Here is a 21,318-nt window from a genome sequence, read left to right on the forward strand (position 1 = left end):
TGGCAGTGTATGGGACACGTGACCTGCTCTCTGCTGCTGCTTCTGGTTAAAGACTCCATCGATTAAAAAAAAAGAATCTGCTCCTGGGTCAGCTGGCCTCAGGAGGAGGCGGTCTGTATTGCTGGGCACCGGGCCTGCGCATTGCTGAAGGGGCACACCTGCGTGGGCCAGTCTGCATTTTGAAAGCTGGTCACGGTTACCATTTTTAAAAGCTGGTCGCGCCCATTGGGTACTTCTTCCCACGATCGGGAATGCCGCAACCGATGGCCCTGTGACCCTCCTGACACCCTGCACGACCCACCCGTGGGTTGCAACCTTGACTTTGTAAGTGACTGTGCTGAATAATCTTCCTTCCAATTATCATTTGCCAAACATTTGTGTTAAATTGCTACATCATTGTGCACGTCACACATACCAGGCCTAATAAAACAATGCATTCAACATTTTACTCTCATCTGTTTGGGTTTCTCACATGTTCAATTGCACACAACCATTACTCCAAGCATCCAACAGAAAATTCCTACAGTAAAGTGTAATTAGCAAATTAATTTCCATATCGATAAATGTGAAGGAATAGATATTTTGGTAGGAAGAATAAGGGCACCTCATACTTCTGTTAAAATATGCATCTAAATGGGGAAGGCGAACAGAGGGATCGGTGGGTATGGGTATAGATACAGAAATACTACAAGTAGCAATGCAGTTTAATAAAAAAAATAAAAGCAGGAAAAAAATATACATGCTCAGTTCCAAAGGAATAGAATTGAAAAACAGAAAAGATAGGTTAAACTTGTACAAAACCATGGATGGATCACACTTGGGAGTACGCTGAACAGTTCTGATCTCCATCTAATGAAAGGGTACAGAGTTACTTTAGAAGGTGCAAAACAGATTTACTCAGATGATGTCAGAACTGAGAGATCACACTGTAAGGAAGACTAAGCAGGCTAGGTTTCTTTCTTCTAGAAATAGGAAGAGTAAGGCATACTCTAATAATGGTCAATAAGTATATGAAAATAATTTATTGGGTAGATGCAAAGAAATCTTTTGTGGGCAAGACCAGAACTGGAGGTTATAAAGATAGGATAGTGAAGAGATATAGCAGGGAATTCAGGAGAAACTTCTTTACCTAGATTCGGTTGAATCTGGAACTCACTATCAGAAGGAATGGTTCAGGCGAATAGCACAGCATTTAATTACACAGGTAATTACAAGAACGGAATGGAAGAAAATGTTGATGGGCGTAGATGAAGGACTTATGTGGAGCATAAATATCAGCATGTGTCTGTGGGGCTGATTGGCCAATTTCTGTTCTGTACATAATTTGTCAACATTAGTCATGTTTTCGCTTATACTAAGCTTATCATGAAAATATACCCCTATTTGCAATATTGTAAACTGAAAAATTATCAAGTTATTATGCATAGTAGAATGAACGTCTATGATTAAAAATAAACATAAATGACATCGTGTTTTTTTGATAATTGTCAAATTCAGTGCAATAATGGTTTATTGTGCAGTCAAAAAAGTTCCAAATGACATTTCATGGTCTATATGATTCCGCAGGTTCCTAAAATCACAGTACTAATGATCATAAAATGAAAGACAAAAACACATTTTGATTATTTGTTTTTATATGGCTGTCATCATTCGCACACATTAAGTGTTTTTGATTTAACAGTCCATTTTGGCAAGCAAACTTTTAACATGGCAGAGTATGGTCTGCATCACAAGAATGCTATAATTTGATACAATAAAGTATATCCACCCAAAGCGATGTATGACATTGTAGGGCAATGACAATACACCTGTAACTAATGAAGGATCAAATATGATTGATGTATTTATACTTTAATAAGGCAAATCAGTAATTTTAAGATATTTATTTCACAGGATGAAGAAAAATAAAGTATCAAGTTAGGACTCGTTACAGGTGTAAAATCAAAATTAAAATTAGTGGCACATTACTGGAAAATGACAAAACATTATTAAGACATCGGCGTGTGCAGGAAAGATCACTGGCGGGATTGTCCGTCCTGCCGCACCTGTTTTCTGATGCATCACGCCCCGCCAGCGGTGGGATTCTCCATCCCGGCAGCCAGCCAATGGGGTTTCCCATTGAGGAAATCCCAGATATGAGTGCACTGCCGTTGAAACGGAGGATCCCGCCAAGGACTAATCCAGCCCACCGCCTTTTAACTCTCTCCTCCCTTCTCATTCCTCCCACTGTACTCAGCCAGGCCAATACAGACATCTATCTGTGCTCTTGGATAGTGACATGAACATGGGTAAGTGGCAAGTTCAAAAGTGCATCATGACGAATATTCCATACCGAATCACAGTACGATTTTAATTCATCTTTCGCATAGGTGATTTGTTTCCAAGCACCCACCACCCCTTCAACTAAACCTTCCCAACCCCAACTCACCCAATTCTCAAAATCAGCTGTAATTGATAGACACGTCCGTTACCTACCTTCCTTCCCCAACCTAGAATGTCACCAATAATATACTCACAACAGTTCATATTTGTTGCCTGTTTTCTTAAATAGTCAGGTGATTTTCCCAGTACAGCTTGGAGGAGAATGCTGTTTAATAATCTTACAAAAACATTGCCAGCTATAGTTAACTTGCTATAATTGCCTGCCTATCACTTGTGCTTTTTAAAACCCACACACGCCACTGTCAGTCACTACATAATAGCTACTTTTTAACAATGCTAACCCCAATATTCAATCCAACACTAACATACGACATTTAAAACCAATTCAAAGGAAAGCATGCAGACATATAATTAGAGCAAATACTAACCTTTTCTTATTGATCACTGCAATAGCTGACAACATAAATATGTAAAGAAATTATTAAGCAACTTAAAGAATTCACAATGTGTTAAGAAAATGTATGGTGAATGAGAAAACATATCTATGCAATCCAATAAATAATACTTCATGCTTTATGTAAGATCGTAAAAATTCAGTGGATTCATTGCTCCTACTTTTTCTTTTAAACATATCCAACTTTTTCACGGGGCTATTAGATAATGAGTATATGAAAAATATACCACAATGGCAACTTATTTGTGTTTCTGTGCACACTTCCCTCCATGTTCTTTCCCTTTCTCAAACTCTTCAATCTGACTGAATATTTCCAGCAGATTTTGAGGCATGCTTTTCACTGCCTTTCCTTGAGCAGAAGTATGATTGTGAGGGTTATCTTTGGAATTCTCCCTTCTATCTTCCCTGTAATGACTACTTTCACTTTCCTCTTTCCAGTCCTGGTAGCTCGCTCCACTTTCATGTATGTAGTCTTTTCTACCATCTCCACTTCTTCCAAAATCATGTTTTTTATTTTTACTTGTAAAATTACTTAACCAGGATTTTTTTCTTTCATGTTGGTACTGGTCACCTGACAAATGTGAATATTCTAACCCTGAAGATCCAGAGTCGTTTCTGTTGCTTTTATCACACTTTTTCCTACTATATTCATTTACAAATTCACATTCTTGAACCTGTCTTCTAATTGTGTCTTGATCATCTGTTATTTTGTCACACAATTCCTTGCCTTTATCTACTTTGTGCCATTTATCATATTGGCTAAAGCTATCTTGAGTTCTTGAACTATATGAAGAGTCTCTGCTATCCTCAGACCTACCTCCAAGAGGATCTAAAACTTCAACTGATGATGAAGAAATTGAACAGTACCTTCTTTTCCCCAAAATTTCTGACCACTGATCTACTGAACTGTCATTTTTCTCCAGCAATTTTGCTACTTCCTGTTTCTGATTCAGAAAAGAAGCTGTAGTATCAGCTGGAGGAGTATACCATTCCTTCTTATTGTTGTGTGAATGATGAACTTTCTCATCACATGAACTCTTACTTAAGCGCCTCTTCTGACTGCGTGAGGAATCAGAACGTTTCCTTCGTCGCTTCTTTGTTGATTTGTGTTTCCTAAAACGTTCAGGTGAAGATGACGAAGTAGACCATGATGAAGATTCTGATGAATTAGTTGACGATGATGATGTTGAGCACTTCCTTTTTTTCTTCATCCTGAAGAGGTTATAAAAATGAGCATGATTTAGAAGCAAAACTTGTCAAGATTAATTTGTGTTCAATGTTCACATTGTTACTTCCAATGCTAGATATTGCTGACAATAGCATCCAAGCCAACAAATTATGAATAAAAAAGTTGCCACTCCTCAACTAGCAGATGTTCACTAAACAAGCTGGAATTCCAAAGAGTTGTACAATATGTGGAATGAATATTTTATTTTTTTTTAAAAATGTTTTTTATTGAGTTTTCATATTTTATATTGAACAATTAACAAATTATTAGAGAGAAAAAAAGAAAAAAAAACACGCAAAAATTAACATGTATATTTACAGGTAAGCATCTTCGTAATAACAACTGTGATAACAACGCCCCCTTTAACCGGCATACATATTTTACATTCCCCAATATGGCCGAGGCACATGTTTATCGGCATTTATTTACAGTTTGGTTTTGGGCCCTAGCTAGCCATCAAACCCCCATAACGAACCCGTAGCCTTCCCCCCCCGCCCCGGCTACCTTCCCCCGATTCCCGTCCATTTCCCCCTGATTCTTGGCCACCCGACTATTCTTCCTCTTGTACGTTGGCCAAAAACAGGTCCCGGAACAATTGCATGAATGGCTCCCACGTTCTGTGGAAGCCGTCGTCCAACCCTCGGATGGCAAATTTGATTTTCTCCATTTGGAGAGATTCCGAGAGGTCGACAGCCAGTCTGCAGCTCTGGGCGGTGCTGCTGACCGCCAGCCAAACAGGATTCTACGGCGGGCGATCAGGGAGGCAAAGGCAAGGGCGTCCGCCCTCCTCCCCAGGAATAGATCTGGCTGGTCTGAAACCCCGAAGACCGCCACTATCGTGCATGGCTCCACCCTTGCCCACACCACTTTGGACATAGCCTCGAAGAAGGCTGTCCAGTACTCCACAAGTCTGGGGCAAGACCAGAACATGTGGGCGTGGTTAGCCGGGCCTCTTTAGCACCGTTCACATCTGTCCTCCACCTCCGGGAAGAACCTACTCATACAGTTTCTTGTTAAGTGGGCTCTATGTACCACTTTTAGTTGCGTCAGGCTGAGCCTTGCACACGTGGAGGTGGAGTTGACCCTATGCAGTGCTTCACTCCAGAGTCCCCACCCTATCTTAATCCCCAAGTCGTCCTCCCATTTCATTCTTGTTGCGTCCAGCACGGTGCCGTCCCTTTCTACCAGTCGGTCATACATGTCGCTACAGTTCCCTTTCTCCAGGATACTTGCGTCCAGTAGGTCTTCCAGTAGTGTCTGTCGTGGCGGTTGTGGGTACGTCCTTGTCTCCTTTCGTAGGAAGGTTTTCAGCTGCAGGTACCGTAGCTCGTTCCCCCCAGCTAGCCGAAATTTCTCTGTCAGTTCGTCCAGTGTTGCGATCCTGTCGTCCATGTATAGGTCCCTGACTGTCAGTGTCCCCCCGTCCTGCCTCCACCTTTTGAAGGTGGCGTCAGTCAGTGCTGGTGTGAACCTATGGTTGTTGCAGATGGGAGCCTTGTCCGACATTTTGGTCAGGCCAAATTGCTGCCGCAGTTGGTTCCAGGATTGGAGGGTGGCTGTTACCACTGGGCTGCTGGAGTGTTTTTTGGGTGGGGATGGGAGTGCTGCCGTGGCGAGGGCCCGGAGGGAGGTCCCCATGCAGGAGGCCTCCTCCACACGCACCCACTCGGCTTCTGGCTCCTGGATCCATCCCCTTACTCGCTCGGCTGTTGCCGCCCAGTGGTAGAATTGTAGATTCGGGAGGGCTAGCCCCCCCCTGGATTTTGTTTTTTGTAGGACCTTCTTTAGGATTCTAACATTTTTACCCCCCCCCATACGAACGCCATGATAAGTTTGGTTGAATGAATATTTTTTTTTTTTTAATAAACAATTTTATTGAGGTAGTTTTTGGCTTTATAAACAGTTACAGACATCATCAGAAAGGAAGCAAAAAAGGCAAAAATGTGCAACCATCCACGTACTTTCAATACTTCCATCATACCGTATTGCACAAGCCCGCTCCCCTCCCACCCGTACTACCCGCCATATTTTCCCTCCTACTCTACTCTACCCCCCCCCCCCCCCCCCCCCCCCCCCCCCCCCCCCCTGCTGACGCTCACTCTCCCGCAAAGAAGTCAATAAATGGTTGCCACCTCCGGGTGAACCCCTGCACAGATCCCCTCAAGGCGAACTTAATTTTTTCCATCCCCAGGAAACTGACATGTCCGCAAGCCACCACTCAGTCTTCGGGGGCTTTGAGTCCCTCCACGCCAATAATATTCGTCGCCGGGCTATCAGGGAAGCAAAGGCCAGCACATCGGCCGCTTTCTCCCCCTGGACGCCCGGGTCTTCCGAAACCCCAAAAATTGCCACCCCTGGACTCATCACCACCCTTGTTTTTAGCACCTGGGACATGACCCCCGCAAATCCCTCCCAGTACCCCCTCAGCTCAGGGCATGCCCAAAACATGTGCACATGGTTCGCTGGTCCTCCCGCGCACCTAGCGCATTTGTCCTCTATCCCGAAAAATTTGCTCATCCGAGCCACCGTCATATGGGCCCGGTGAACGACCTTAAATTGGATCAGCCCGAGCCTTGCACATGTCGCGGTCGAGTTTACCCTACTCAGGGCCTCTGCCCACAGCCCATCCTCCATTTCCCCGCCTAGCTCCTCCTCCCATTTAAGTTTCAGTTCCTCTGTCTGGGACCCTTCCTCCCTCATGAGCACCTTATAAATACCTGAGACTCTACCCTCCCCTTCGTCCCTCCCAGAGACTATTCTGTCTAGGATCCCCATTGGCGGGAGGCGCGGGAAAGATGGGACCTGTCTACGAACAAAGTCCCGCAGCTGTAGGTATCTAAAATCATTTCCCCCTACCAACCCAAATTTCTCCTCCAAGCTCCTCAAACTCGCGAAGCTCCCTTCCAGGAACATATCACCCACCCTTCCCGCCCCTGCTCGCCGCCATACTCGGAACCCCCCATCCATACTGCCGGGGGCAAACCGATGGTTGTCGCAGATTGGCGCCCAGACAGACGCCCCCATCTCCCCCACATGCCTCCTCCACTGGCCCCATATCCGCAGGGTCGCCACCACTACCGGGCTGGTGGTGTACTTGGCCGGCGGCAGCGGTAGAGGAGCCGTGACCAGGGCTTCCAAACTGGAGCCCCTGCACGAAGCCGCCTCCACTCGCTCCCAAATAGACCCCGTACCCACCATCCACTTCCTTATCATAGCGATGTTGGCTGCCCAGTAATAATTGACCAGACTCGGCAACGCCAGCCCTCCCTCGCTGCGGTTCCTCTCCAACATCGCCTTCTTCACCCGCGGAGACTTTCCCGCCCAGACAAAGCTCATGATCAGCCCGTTAACTCTTTTGAAGAAGGACTGTGGGATAAAGATCGGGAGGCACTGAAAAATAAACAAAAATCGAGGGAGGATTGTCATCTTTACAGTCTGCACCCTCCCTGCCAGCGACAGCGGGAGTGCATCCCATCTCCGAAACTCTCCCTTCATTTGCTCCACCACCCTGGCCAAATTTAACTTGTGCAGCCTGCCCCAGTCTCGCGCCACCTGGATTCCCAAATACCGGAAATTTTCCTCAACTAACCTAAACGGTAGCCCTCTCAATCTGTTCTCCTGGCCCCTTGCCTGTACCACAAACATTTCACTCTTGACCGTATTTAATTTGTATCCTGAGAACTGGCCGAACTCCCTCAGCATTCCCAGTATAGTTCCCATCCCGGCCACTGGGTCCGACACGTACAGGAGCAGGTCGTCTGCATAAAGAGAAACCCTATGTTCAACCCCGCCCCTCACCATCCCCTTCCAACCCTCTGCGGCTCTCAGCGCAATCGCCAGCGGCTCTATGGCCAGCGCAAACAGCAGCGGGGAGAGCGGGCAGCCCTGCCTGGTCCCTCGGTACAACCTAAAGTACTCCGACACTTCTCTGTTGGTCCTGACGCTGGCCCTCGGGGCCTGATATAATAATTTGATCCAATCCACCAATCCCTCCCCGAACCCAAACCGTCCGAGCACCTCCCATAGATATTCCCACTCCACCCGGTCAAAGGCCTTCTCGGCGTCCATAGCCACCACTACCTCCACCTCTCTACCCGCCGGGGGCATCATTATCACATTGAGCAATCTCCTCAGATTGGCCGCCAGCTGCCTACCTTTCACGAACCCCGTTTGATCCTCCCCAATCACCTCCGGTACACAGTCCTCCATTCTACCCGCCAGTACCTTTGCCAGGAGCTTGGCATCTACATTAATCAGGGAGATTGGCCTGTAGGACCCGCACACCTCCGGGTCTTTACCCCGCTTTAATATCAGAGATATGGTGGCTTGTGACATCGTCGGCGGCAGGGTCCCTCTGTCCCTTGCCTCATTGAAAACCCTCGCCAAGACCGGGCCCACCAGCTCAGAGAACTTCCTATAAAACTCTACTGGGTATCCATCCGGCCCCGGGGACTTCCCCGACTGCATGGCCTTTAGGCCCCCCAATACCTCCTCTACTCTAATCGGGGCCCCCAGCTCTTCCACTCGCCCCCCCCCAACTGTTGGGAATGTTAACCCATCCAGAAACCTTTTCATCCCCTCCGGTTCTTCTGGCGGCTCCGAAGTATACAGCTTACGATAGAAGTCCCGGAATACCCTATTCAATTCTGCCGGATCCTCCACTTTGTGCCCCCCCTCGTCCCTCACTCTACCTATTTCCCTGGCCGCCTCCCTCCTCCTAAGTTGCTGCGCTAACAGTCTGCTAGCCTTTTCCCCATACTCGTACACCACTCCCCTCGCCTTCCTAAGCTGTTCCACGGCCCTGCTCGTGGATAGTGCCCCCAGTTCCGCCTGTAGCCTCTGCCTTTCCCTGAGCAAAACCTCCCCCGGGGACTCCGCGTGCTCTTCATCTATCCGGCCCATTTCCCTGACCAATCTATCCATCTCTGCCCGGTCTGCCTTGGCTCTATGGGCCCCAATTGAAATCAGCTCCCCCCGCACTACTGCCTTTAGCGCCTCCCACACGGTCGCCGCTGAGACCTCCCCAGTGTCATTCACCTGCAGGTAATTTTTTATACATTTCCGAAGCCTCTCGCAGATCCCCTCCTCCGACAGCAGTCCCACATCTAGCCTCCATTGCGGGCGTTGATACCTCGCTCCCCCGAACTGCAGGTCCACCCAATGCGGGGCATGGTCTGAAATGGTAATTGCTGAGTATTCCGTGTTCTTTACCTCCCCCCTACAGTCCCTGCTTAGCACAAAGAAATCTATCCTGGAATATACCCTGTGGACGTGCGAGTAGAACGAGTAGCCCCTTCCTGTTGGCTGTCCCTCCCTCCAGGGGTCCACTGCCCCCATTTGCTCCATAAACCCTTTCAGCTCCCTTGCCATTGCTGAGAGCCTACCCGTTCTGGGACACGACCGATCCAAAGTCGGGTCAAGGACCATGTTAAAGTCCCCTCCCATTATTAGCCTGCGAGAATCCAAGTCCGGGATCTTCCCCAGCACTCTTTTAATGAAGTCCACGTCATCCCAGTTCGGGGCATATACATTCACCAGCACCACTCTTCTCCCCTCCAGCCTGCCCCGTACCATCAGGTATCTGCCCCCCCTGTCTGCGGATATGCCCTCTGCCTCAAATTGCACATGCTTGTTGATCATGATTGCCACCCCTCTGGACTTCGAGTCCAAGTCCGAGTGGAAGACCTGGCTAATCCAGCCCTTCCTTAGCCTGGTCTGGTCTGACACTTTCAGATGTGTCTCCTGCAACATAATTACGTCCGCCCTCAGGGCCCGCAAGTGCGCGAACACCCGCGCCCTCTTAACCGGCCCATTCAGTCCCTTGACGTTCCAGGTGATCAGCCTGGTCGGGGGGCACATCCCACCCCCCCCACCCCGCCGGTCAGCCATAGCCTTTCTCGGGCCGGCCCCTGACCCGTGCGTCGCGCCATTCCTGGCCCGCCCTTTGGCTGCCTCCACCCTCGACCTCCTTTCCAGTGCCTATTTCAAGTCCCTCTCCCGTCAGCAGAACAACCCCCCCCCCTCCCCTAACCCCATCCCCCGATACCCCCACCCCTGCCATCTACTGGCTATAGCTTTCCCCCCCATCTGACTTCCTTGACTAGCCAATCTGCTAGCCCGGTGACTCAACACTCCGGCGCCTTCCTGTCCCATTCCCCTTGTTTCCCCGCCCTCCTCCCCACCCACTGGGGCAAGCCGGCTCCAGTGTCTTCCGCGAGCTGCACAAAAAGCCCAAACAGGAAAAAAAAAAGGGAAAAAACATAGAAAAAAGAGAAAAAGCACATAAATGTCCATGAACAAAGGAAAGAGTCTCAAATGTTCCGTTTGGCCCCATTGGCCCAGCAAACCGTTGAGCAGCAGTCCAGGCACATTCGGCGTTCCTCCCCACAGAAATCCTCGGGCCCTAACTCGTGTCCTTAGGGCCTCCTTTCGGGACCATCCCCAGGTCCCTCACAAAATCCATCGCTTCTTCGGGCTCGGAAAAGTAGTGGTGTTGACCCTGGTGCGTGACCCATAGCCGAGCTGGGAACAGCAGACCAAACTTCACGTGCTTCCTGAACAGCACCTCCTTGACATTCTTAAAGGCTGCTCGCCGCCGAGCCACCTCCTGGCTTAGGTCCTGATAGATGCGGAGCACACTGTTATTCCACGTGCTGCTCCTGGCGCTCTTTGCCCACTGCAGCACCCGCTCCTTGTCCACGAACCTGTGGAACCTAATCACCATCGGGCGGGGGGGTCCGCCCAGCCGCCCCTGCCTTGCCTGCACCCTGTGTGCCCCCTCCAGCTCCAGCGGTCGCGGAAAGGCTTCAGCCCCCATCAGCTGCTTCAGCAGGTCTGCTACAAACGCTGCAGCATCAGCTCCCTCCGCCCCCTCCGGGAGGCCGACCATCCTCAGATTGTTCCTGCGGACTCTATTCTCCAGCTCCTCTACTCTGTCCAGCAGTCTTCTCTGCCGCTCTTTCAGGCCGTCCACTTCTAGCGCTGCAACCGTTTGCGCATCCGCCTGCTCCTCCACCGCTTCTCCCAGCTCCTTAACTTTAACATCCTGGGCGTCCATCCTCTGGTTCAGCTGATCCACCGCTTTCTGGATTGGGTCCAAGCTGTCCCGCTTCAGCGCTTCAAAACTGGACTTCATTACCTGGAGCATGTTATCCAGCGCCAGCTGGATTGCTGAGTCCGGGTTCCGTGTGTCCGCCATCTTAGGTCCCAGGTAATTTTCTTCCGGTCCTTGTCTCTGTCCCTTTTTCTCCTTCTTCTTCTGCTTTCTGGAATCCCGCTGTTCCATATGCCGCAGCCCGCTCCTCAGCGCCTCCGCTGCCGCTTTCCTTCGCCCAGCTCCTTCAATTTGACCTCTTGGGCATCTGAAGTGGGTCCAAGCTGTCCCTCCTCAGCAACTCCAAACTTTTTCTTTTTCCCTTTGTCCTGGAGGAAGGAAGGTCCGTGGGTCCGCCATCTTAACCTGCAGGTCAGCTTCCTCCTTCTCTCTCTCTCTCCTTCTTCCTCACCTGCTGGCCTCCACACTTACATCCTCTGCAGCCCGCTCTCCTCCTCTGTTCCAGGCAGCCTTTCTGCCGCCTCCGTAGTCCCGCTATCGCGGGAAACAGCTGTTCCAGCCGGCCGGAGTGAGAGCCCACCGAATGTGCGGCTCACTCGGACATCGCCGCCACCGGAAGTCTTCAATGAATATTTAACGTGTAATTTGAGGATAGACTTCCAAGACAGCAGGAACTAGTTAAAAAAACGTGACTTCCAGCAGATCAGAAGCCAAGCCTTCATCAGTAGAATTGATAATGCTCCAAATAACTGAAAGCATTAATTATACAAAGGGAATATCTATATAAGTCTAACTTTGAGGAAAACAAAATAAAAAGGCTGCATGGCACAAAGCGATTGGTAGGGAGAGTAGGAAAAAAGGTCCTGTGCTGTTTGTTTCATTCATGATCAAAGTTGTACCCAAGGACAGATAATACACTGCAAGTCTACTTCTGATAAAAATAGATCAATACTTTCCAGGCCATTGTAGTTTGCAGCTAAATACAGTTAAGACTCCGTTTAATGTTGCCCCATTTATGTTGTTTTGGTGTAACAGGGTCCATAATCTCGTTGAGCGTCTTTAGATTAACTTTGACAATTTCCCATGTGACCCAATTGGTACCATTTTGGAGTAGCCTCTTCCGCTTTCTGACCCTCCAACTTGCTTCCTCCCTTGATGCCCGAACCAATGGACTTGCTGCCTCTTCCCATGCCTAATCTGCCCTCAATGTGGAGATGCCAGCATTGGACTGGGATGGATTCAGTAAGAAGTCCTACAACACCAGGTGAAAGTTCAACAAGTCTGTTTTGAATCATTAGCTTTCGGAGCGCAGCTCCTTAATCAGGTTAACCTGGTGTTGTAAGACTTCTTACTGAATCCACCCTCACCCATCCTCTCACCCCATTCCCCTCATGAGTTGCACTCCTATCCAAAATCCAGATCTGAACTCTGGGACTGTGAAGTATCATTATGGAGCTGCTATAGTGGAAGGTTTTTTTAAATGATTTAAAAGCTATTCCTCCCTCCTGCTATGCCACTCATGTCCAGAGCCCTCACACACAGTAAGGTTCAGGAGAGGGAAGTTAGCAAGCAGTCTCACTTAAGAAAACAAAACATTGGTAATAACAGCCCCAGAGCTCCATTTGGATCTGGGTCTTGAATGGGAAAGCATGTTCAGCAGAGGGAAGCAGTGCAAAGGTGGATTGGGCACAGAAAAAGCAGCGAGTCAGAGAGTGGAGCACAGATAGAGGCTGTAAATCTGAGGCGTCAAGGAGCGAGAGGATCTAGAACAACCAGGTGGATCATGGAGCGGGCATGTCAGGAAACAGGTTCGGCAGTGAACAGGAGGCACAACAAGTAGCTTTGTCGGGCGGCACAGTGGTTAGCACTGTTGCTTCACAGTGCCAGGATCCCAGGTTCGATTCCCTGCTTGGGTTACTGTCTGTGTCTGCGTGGGTTGCCTCCAGGTGCTCCGGTTTCCTCCCACAAGTCTCTAAAGACGTGCTGCTAGGTAATTTTGACATTCTGAATTCTCCCTCTGTGTATCCGAACAGGCGTCGTAATGTGGCGACATGGGGCTTTTCACAGTAACTTCACTGAAGTGTTAATGCAAGCCTACTTGTGACAATAAAGATTATTATAAGAAAAATAATTTAACTTATTTTAAAAGTTATTTCACTCACCAAAATATGAATTTACCAACATACAATAATTACAGTATACAATGTTTTCATCTTTTTTTCTGATAAGGAAGGTCCATAAGACATAAGAGCAGAATTAGGCCACTTGGACCATTGAGTCTGCTCCGCCATTCAATCATGGTTGATATTTTCTCATCCCATTCTCCTGCCTTCTCCCCATAACCCCTGATCCCCTTATTAATCAAGGTCCTACTGCACCTAATTGTTAATTCCTATAGGAGCTTATGTTTCACTTAACATTGTGCTTTTCAGGAACTCAACCACATCTTTAAGTGAAGACGTATTATAGCCCATTTGAGTGTGCATTCTGAAGTATGGGACAGAAGAACCAGCTGTAAATTAAATGTTTTGGATTTATCTCCTTTTAAAATAAACCAAGTAGAAGCACTTTGGACTTCAAAGACTTGCAACGAAGACCAACGGCAGGATTCCCAATTTGCAAACAACACCACCATCTGCTACACAATCAAATTCTCTGATCTCACCATATAGCTACTACAGTAGTCCCCCGTTATACCGTGCCCCGCAATACCGCGGTTCGCGATATACGGAGGGGGTGCCTATGGACCCCAACTTTTTTCACTCTATTTGAAACAACACCTTTTTAAGCCGGTGAACTTTTTTTCATTCATTCGAGTGCCAATCAGCCGCGATGATTAGCCCATTTAGGCGCGATAAATAGCCGCGTTGATTGGTGATTAAAATAACAGTTTTCTATCCCCAACCATTTTAAAATGAAAGCGTCTAAAAACCAAATGCCGAAGTGCAAGTCTTACACAGTAAAGGAAAAGATACATTTGATAGACCGTATTCGAAACGGCGAAACAAAGGCAAAATTATCCAGAGAGACTGGTGTACCGGAGTCAACCCTCCGTGGGTGGGAGAAAGATTAGGACAGTTTGAGAATTTATGTTGAGACAGTCTCTGAGAGTGAAGGGCTTGCCAGGAAAAAGGCAAGGACCGCTAGTGACATTAACTTGGAGAAGGCTGTGTTCGCCTGGTTTGTCCAGGAACAGTCTGGTGGCACCCCCCTATCTGGACCTATAATCAGGACTCAGGCTGAGAAGTTCCATCAGCAGCTCCACCCAGAGGACACCAATTTCGTAGCCAGCAAGGGTTGGCTTCATCGGTTCCAGAAAAGACATGGGATAGGTGCAGTTGCCATCAGTGGTGAACAGAGATCCGCCGACTCAGCAGCAGCAGAAGCCTTTCCGGACATCCTCAAGGACTACATGGTGCAAGAGGAGCTGACCCCAGAGCAACTCTACAATGCAGATGAGTCAGGGCTCTACTGGAAGTTGCTGCCTGACAAGACCCTAGCTGTCAAGGATGATGCCCACAAGACTCTGGGGTTCAAGCAAGCCAAGAACAGGCTCATCATCCTGTTTGCCAGCAATGCCACAGGAACACACAAGCTGAAGCCATTGATTGTGGGCAAATTCAAGTCTCCTAGATGCTTTCACCACATCAACATGGAGAACCTACCCGTCACGTACCGAAACTCTGGCAAAGCCTGGATGACAGCTACCCTATTTGAGGAGTAGTTCTTCAAGCACTTTGTACCCAGTGTCAGGGACCACCTTAGTGCCCACAACTTACCGCAGAAGGTCACACTCCTACTGGACAACTGCTCAGCCCACCCTCAGGGAGATGTTCTCAAGACCAGGGATGGGCAGATCCAAGTGCTCTATCTCCCAAAGAACACCACCAGCAAGATCCAGCCATGTGATGCTGGCATCATTCAGACCTTCAAGTCTGTGTACAAAAAAGAACTGATCCTGGAAATGATAGACTCTCCTCGCACTGTCCCAGATTACCTGAAAGCCATCACCATCAAGGATGCCTGTTATCTGGCAGGGAAGGCCTGGGGAGCTGTGACAGAGAAGACCATCGCCAACTGCTGGAACAAGGCCCTAGGAGCAGCACTCCCACAACACGACCCAGAAGAAGAGGACTTCCTAGGCTTTACTGAAGCAGAGACCAGGGCAGCTGAGGGGAGGCTAGAGGACCTGGCTGAGAACCTAACACTCCGGGATTGGGTGAACAGGTGGTCAGCCGCAGAGGACGACATGACACCCACAGTAACATTTACAGAGGAGGAGATCATCGACCAGGTTATCCAAGAAGAGGCAGAAGAAGAACCCCAGCCCACAGTTGCAGCAAAGAGCCACTCGGATGCCATCACCAACCTGAAGTGGCTCATAGAATACACAGAGCAACAGGACTTCAACCCCATATACATACTACACCTGAAGAACCTCCAGAAACAAGCACAAGTCAAGATGAAGAAGGGTATGTGCCAGAAGAAACTCACAGACTTTTTTCATGTCATTGAAATGATTTTTAAAAATCTGCTTGTAAGTGCTATTTTATGTTTCATTGTATATTTTTTTGAGTGGTATTTTTTAATAAATTTAAAACTTTAAAGAACTTTGGTGTTTTTTATTTAAAACGCCCTTCCATTCTTACATAGTCAGCAATGTTTCCTCTCGTTCACCTATTATCGCCATCGTGGATATCCGCGGCTCGGATGCAACGCGGGTGGCTGTCTTGGACCCCAACACCCGCGTTATAACGGGGGACTACTGTATACATATAGTGACTTTTATAAATGTTTATACTCAACTCCCCAAAAGACACCTTTGCATCTGCCCATTCATAATCACAATTTGAGTTAAGTAATTTGAAAATATCAGCCCAAGTAAAAAGTAAAGATTTTAAATCCCACTTCTCTCGATCCAGAGAAGCATCAATTTACCTCATTTTCTGTCACGGCATCATTCAACTGCAAATCTACTCTCAGATGAGAAAATTACCTCTTTTCTTCTTTTAACAGCTTACGCAATTTCTCTGCACTTGACACCTCGATTGTTTTCTCTTCTTCTCTAGATTCTTTTTCTTTCTTTTCAAGTGATTTCTTTTATACCCAGTCATCATGAAATTGCGGCAGAAATTTGATTTAGTTTTCAGTCAACAACACCATTGATCGCATTTGTATCCAGAAAACCGCGTCACATTACCAGTTTTAAAAGATTGAAGGTTTGTCATATTAAGAATAACCAAACATATTGTATATATTGTTTTAGGATTGCAGAATTCAGATATATTTTGTCAACAATTGGGGAACACAAAGTGGCAATGAGAAAACACATTAAATTCAATGAGGGGTGATAGGGGAGTAAAGAAAAATTTAATTAGAAGGAAAGACACATTCAGGAACAAATTATGGGTAAGGAGTTAGCAGTCACACATGAGGACGTTTAACATTATACATTAAAAAAAGCAAGGGATAGCATAACAAAATTTTGTAATCAAAACAGGAAAATACATGGGTGACCAATATGGCAATCCAAGGAAAATGAAAATTATAAAACACAAGGTTTTCAAATCACAAAAATAGCAAAGCAAGGGAATGATTAAATATTCACAAATTTAATTATGATCAATTCAAATAAAGGTTTTGTACAATTTACCAAAATATATTTTTGTTAAAACAAACCCGCCAAAGTCACCGTACATCACCAGTTGTTCCCCAATGACCAAAGTACAAACCAGGATTGTGCAGCAGAATCCAGTTCAGATCAGGTGTGGTATGTAATGAATTTCAGCAGCCAAGGCCCCAGAAAGAAAATGCACACAAAAACAAAATAAGGAAAAAAAAAATCAGTAATGCAAGAAAATATTCTCAAAATGTTGATAGCTCAGAGAAATTAATTTTAAAGATTTGTTAAGTTTCTCCTGCTATTAATTTTAGCAGAAGTTTTGGCAATATCACAAAATATAGAAATTGGTTTTGTGCTTCCACAAACTTAATTAAAATAAAGAAATTTCAGGGCAGTATTAAAAGTAACATTCCCGAGGGAGGAAGGCATGCAAGTGCAGCAATAAAGGGTTTTGTAATAGTAGAGTGGTGGAAGCATACAAGTCTTCAAATATTATTCTGAATAACAACCTGGAAATCTGGTGGAAAAGGTGCATCTGACTGGATAGTAGAGGACTGGAAAGTTACCTAGAGTCTTTTAAAGGGATGGCCTATTAAGATGTTGTGGGAGATTAAACATATAAACATTTCACGCACATTACTAGTGCTTTTCAGATGTGAAGTTTACCTGTAATGGTACAGTAGAGATTTAAAGTGAAAATTCCACATAAAGTGAGATCTCCATTTTATAAACCTGGTAAGTTCAATCTTCAAATAACTTCCGATTTAAAAAATAATTTCAATAGCTCTTCAGGTACATTTAATACGAAAACATCTAAAACTTGTCAACTTCAAGACACTATGAAACATACATTGTTGCAAAGTTAAGCCTTTCCAAACACTGAGAAAATGATCACATTGATTACATTTCTCCTGTCAAAATAGATTTGTTTTTCTGAATTACATTTAGTTCTCCTGCTCCATACTAAAGAGCGTACAGGCACTTGGAGGCCTTGAATTTGAGCCAACTACCAGGGGTTCTCAGTGAAACAGCTATCCATATTTATCTTTATTTTTTTATAAATCTAGTGTACCCAATTCATTTTTTCCAATTAAGGGGCAATTTAGCGTGGCTAATCCACCTACCGTGCACATCTTTGGGTTGTGGGGGCAAAACCCACGCAAACACGGGGAGAATGTGCAAACTCCACACAGACAGTGACCCAGAGCTGGGATCAAACCTAGGACCTCGGCGTCTCGAGGCAGCAATGCTAACCACTGCACCACCGTACTGCCTAGCTACCCACTTTATCAAGATCAGGTATGACAATCTCTCCCCAAATTGATAATTGAATCACAAATAAAATGCTTTGCAGTGACACTTGCAGGCTATAAAATAAACAATGAAACTACAAGATGAAATTTCTATCCTGGAGAGTAGGTCCAGTCACTTCTCTAGCTGAGTTGCAAATTTTATTACAAAATATTATTTTGCAGGCTCTTTGGGAAGGGGGGGGGGGGGGGGGGAGAAACAAAATAGTCCTGACAGTATTAATGCCATAATCAGCACCTACTCAATTTTGCAGAAGATCTTGAGTATGTCTTATGTTGTAAAAGTCTAAACAACACAAGACAAAAACAATTTTAGATTTTCGATAGCAAGAAAAAGTGCTAACCTTCATAATAAACTAATTTCAACTTCTTTTCCAGGAGGTTTATTGTTAAGAACAAGATTAGGTCTTAGTTTGCTCATCATCAACCCAATTTCAGCTGAATCACACACACACAAAAAATCCCCATGGGATTGAATACCAAATAGCATTTAAAGGAAGGAAAGTAGAAGATATTCATTCCTGACTAAATACCAGCAATTTAATGATAAATTAGTTTGGTTTGTAACCATGGATATTGCAGATTCAGAGTAGAGAAAGGGACAATTTTGAACAGGAAATCCAAAACAGAGAAGCTCAGAGACAGATCTGAAGCAAACTTTTTAAATTGATAAGTTTTATATTTGGATCACAGTCGAAGGACCAAGTTCCAAAAGGTTCCAAGACAAATATTGGTTTTAGTAGCAAGGTAAAAGTGTCTAACAAAGATTAAGAAAAACAACTGGGGTCGGAAAGGAATGGTCATTTTCAATAACCTGAAATAATGCTCCTCTGCACACAAACAGTAAAAAAAATGACTTCTCTCCAAAATGGAGGCATGCCTATTTTTTTAATGGATTGCATCTTTCAACAAATTTGAATGCAGTCTCCACATTTCAACGTCACTGACTTCGATGATTGAGGTCTTGCATACGAGTTGATGACACAACATCGCTTCCAAAAAAATTCTAATCGGTGCTCGTGAGGAAGAACTGTTCAAGTTTAAACTGCCCATGTAATATTGCATTCCTTTACTACTTAATGAAAACTCACCTCCACCAGTCCATATTGGAACGCATCAATACACAAGCACATCACACATAAATGTGTCATTTCTTCCAGTTAACATTGGTGAAATATCCTGTAGATCTCTGAGTGAGTAACATATCAAACAGCAGTAAAATTGTAAGCATAATACTGAACCCAGTAAATCACCTGCATGTGTTTTCTTAATTTCTGTAAAGCTTCCTCTGCCTCACTGAAAGTCTCATCGAGCTTCAATGCTTTCTTGTAGCAATTCTCAGCATTTGCCAACTTTTCTTCTTCCTCTAACCTGTTAAAAGATTTTTAAGAGCCATCAGAAAGTGATCACATTCAAATCCTTCCCCGAATACAGAATTGTGTAGAATACAGAATACAAACTTGGTAACAGCGAGCAAGGCATAACCTTGAAAACAGGTTTCAACCTGCAAAGACACCACAGCAAATTAAGCTTCATTCTGTTCCTACACGGAGCCATTGCAGAGATCCTGAAATGTTTTTGGTTGTTTTGGAGGTCATTGGGATAACTAATGCCACAATTCCCAAGTGTTGATTTACATAGGTTTGGTGTAGTATATTGCACATTCTGAAAATTTTGCAACATTGCCCTTTCTGCTGGGAATGTATAGATAAAGTTAGTTCAATAAAGGTTGCCTACAGTGATTCCACATGGTGAGTTTTTCCTCAGTACAATATACACAACAGAAAATAGTGATAAGGTTGGAATGCAATTTCTTTTATACTTCATTTGAGAAATTAAGGACTGAAGAACATTATGACACATTTTTGGAACTCCTAAAGTTGATCGAGGAAGTTTAAGCAATTTGAAAGATTACTTCAACAGGATGTGCACATGGAACACAGTCAGCATGACCAACAGTCCTGGATTTTCCAAGACTGTCCCATAATTCAGCTTTTCGTCAGGACTTCCCAGGATGCTATTAGTCCTGGATATCTGGTGTCTCAGCAGGCTATGCTCTTCCTGCATGGTTAAGTGTCCCTTATTTTTTTTGACCAGAGCTGGTCATTCTGGGACAGCAAGTTACGTAACTGAAAAAATAGCGCTGAAGGCATATTTGGGTACAAGGTGGAGAATTAAACTAAAACAAAAAGGACTGGTGTAATTACAAACAAAGGTTACATATTTGGTTGAAAATGAATAAAATAGATCAGGATAAAATAAATGCTTTCCTCATCGTGTTGGGGCCAGATGATGTCCAGGCAACATTGCCTGCGAGACCCAGTATAGTGCACTATTCGGAAATTAATACGATTCTAGATCATGTTGCCACAACTAAGAATGAAATGGTACTGAGAGTTGCATTCCATGAATGTAAACAGTTGTCAAGTGAGATTGTTATAGATTACATCCTCAAATTAAAGAACCTCTCTCGTCACTGTGGATATGGCAAGAACCTAAAATCAACCTCAGAGGCATGCTGGTAGAAGGCCAACAGAACAATAAATCTAGTCCAAGCTTTTAAGAAAAAGGCAATAAGCTGATGTGTGAGGAGGCTGGCCAGTGAGGAGGCCACAGCCACGGAAATGGCAGAAAGAGATAGTTATAAATTGCAATAGAGTTCGGTTCCCGAGGCAGCATGAGAGGTCCACTGGATTTCAGCAAGATCCAGGTCACGAAAGCCAGGTTCACAGAGTCAGAAATTTCATGCTCCTGCTTCCAGTCAAAGTATCGTGCTTGCAGGCTAGTTGGTCATATCCAGATAGCTGGCAAGAGTCCAGGTTGTTGCGGCAAAACTCCAGGTCACAGCCATGCACCAGGTCCAGGTAGCTCGGAAGCTGGTTCATGTGTCTGGAAATCCTCAAATATGCATAGGTAGATGTGGAAACAGAACTTGATGTTATCAAGCAGGAAGATCAAGGGATGCACTGAGTCAGTGATCAAGAAAAACAGCATATAGAAGATGAGAGCAATAGCACAACATTTGGTTTAGTCGCTTGGTGGGACAGAACTTCAGTATTGATGCTGTAGCTGCTCATCTTGTACTCATCAGGACAGAATGCCAAATTTCAGAGGGGGCAACAAGTGAAAAGAGTGCTGAGTGGTTGGGAAGTTGACTCTGGTTGATCAAGGGGTTGCCATGGAAAATGTATCAGGAAACTATTATTCCCCCAAGCTTCTGCTTAATTCAAAAATGTCTCGATGTCTGGACATGTACCTTTTGCCTGT

General features: G+C 45.5%; 1 protein-coding gene across 2 annotated transcripts in view; it reads right to left on the minus strand.

The window, feature by feature from the left end:
- Positions 1 to 1,472: 1,472 nt before the first annotated feature.
- Positions 1,473 to 21,318, minus strand: part of ttc14 (tetratricopeptide repeat domain 14) — a 60,559-nt gene continuing 40,713 nt past the window's right edge. Inside the window, exons 10-12 of one of the 2 annotated variants that reach the window (XM_038817600.1) lie at positions 19,305 to 19,422; positions 16,115 to 16,215; positions 1,473 to 4,048 (exon numbers count right to left, since the gene is read on the minus strand). In XM_038817600.1, coding sequence (XP_038673528.1) covers positions 3,076 to 4,048; positions 16,115 to 16,215; positions 19,305 to 19,422 — 1,192 coding nt within the window. In that variant the 3' untranslated portion in view covers positions 1,473 to 3,075. The remainder of the gene's footprint in view (positions 4,049 to 16,114; positions 16,216 to 19,304; positions 19,423 to 21,318) is intronic. The other variant, XM_038817601.1, reaches the window with a different exon arrangement.

The sequence above is a fragment of the Scyliorhinus canicula genome, chromosome 13, assembly GCF_902713615.1.
Source record: "Scyliorhinus canicula chromosome 13, sScyCan1.1, whole genome shotgun sequence".
Taxonomy (NCBI): Eukaryota; Metazoa; Chordata; class Chondrichthyes; order Carcharhiniformes; family Scyliorhinidae; genus Scyliorhinus; species Scyliorhinus canicula.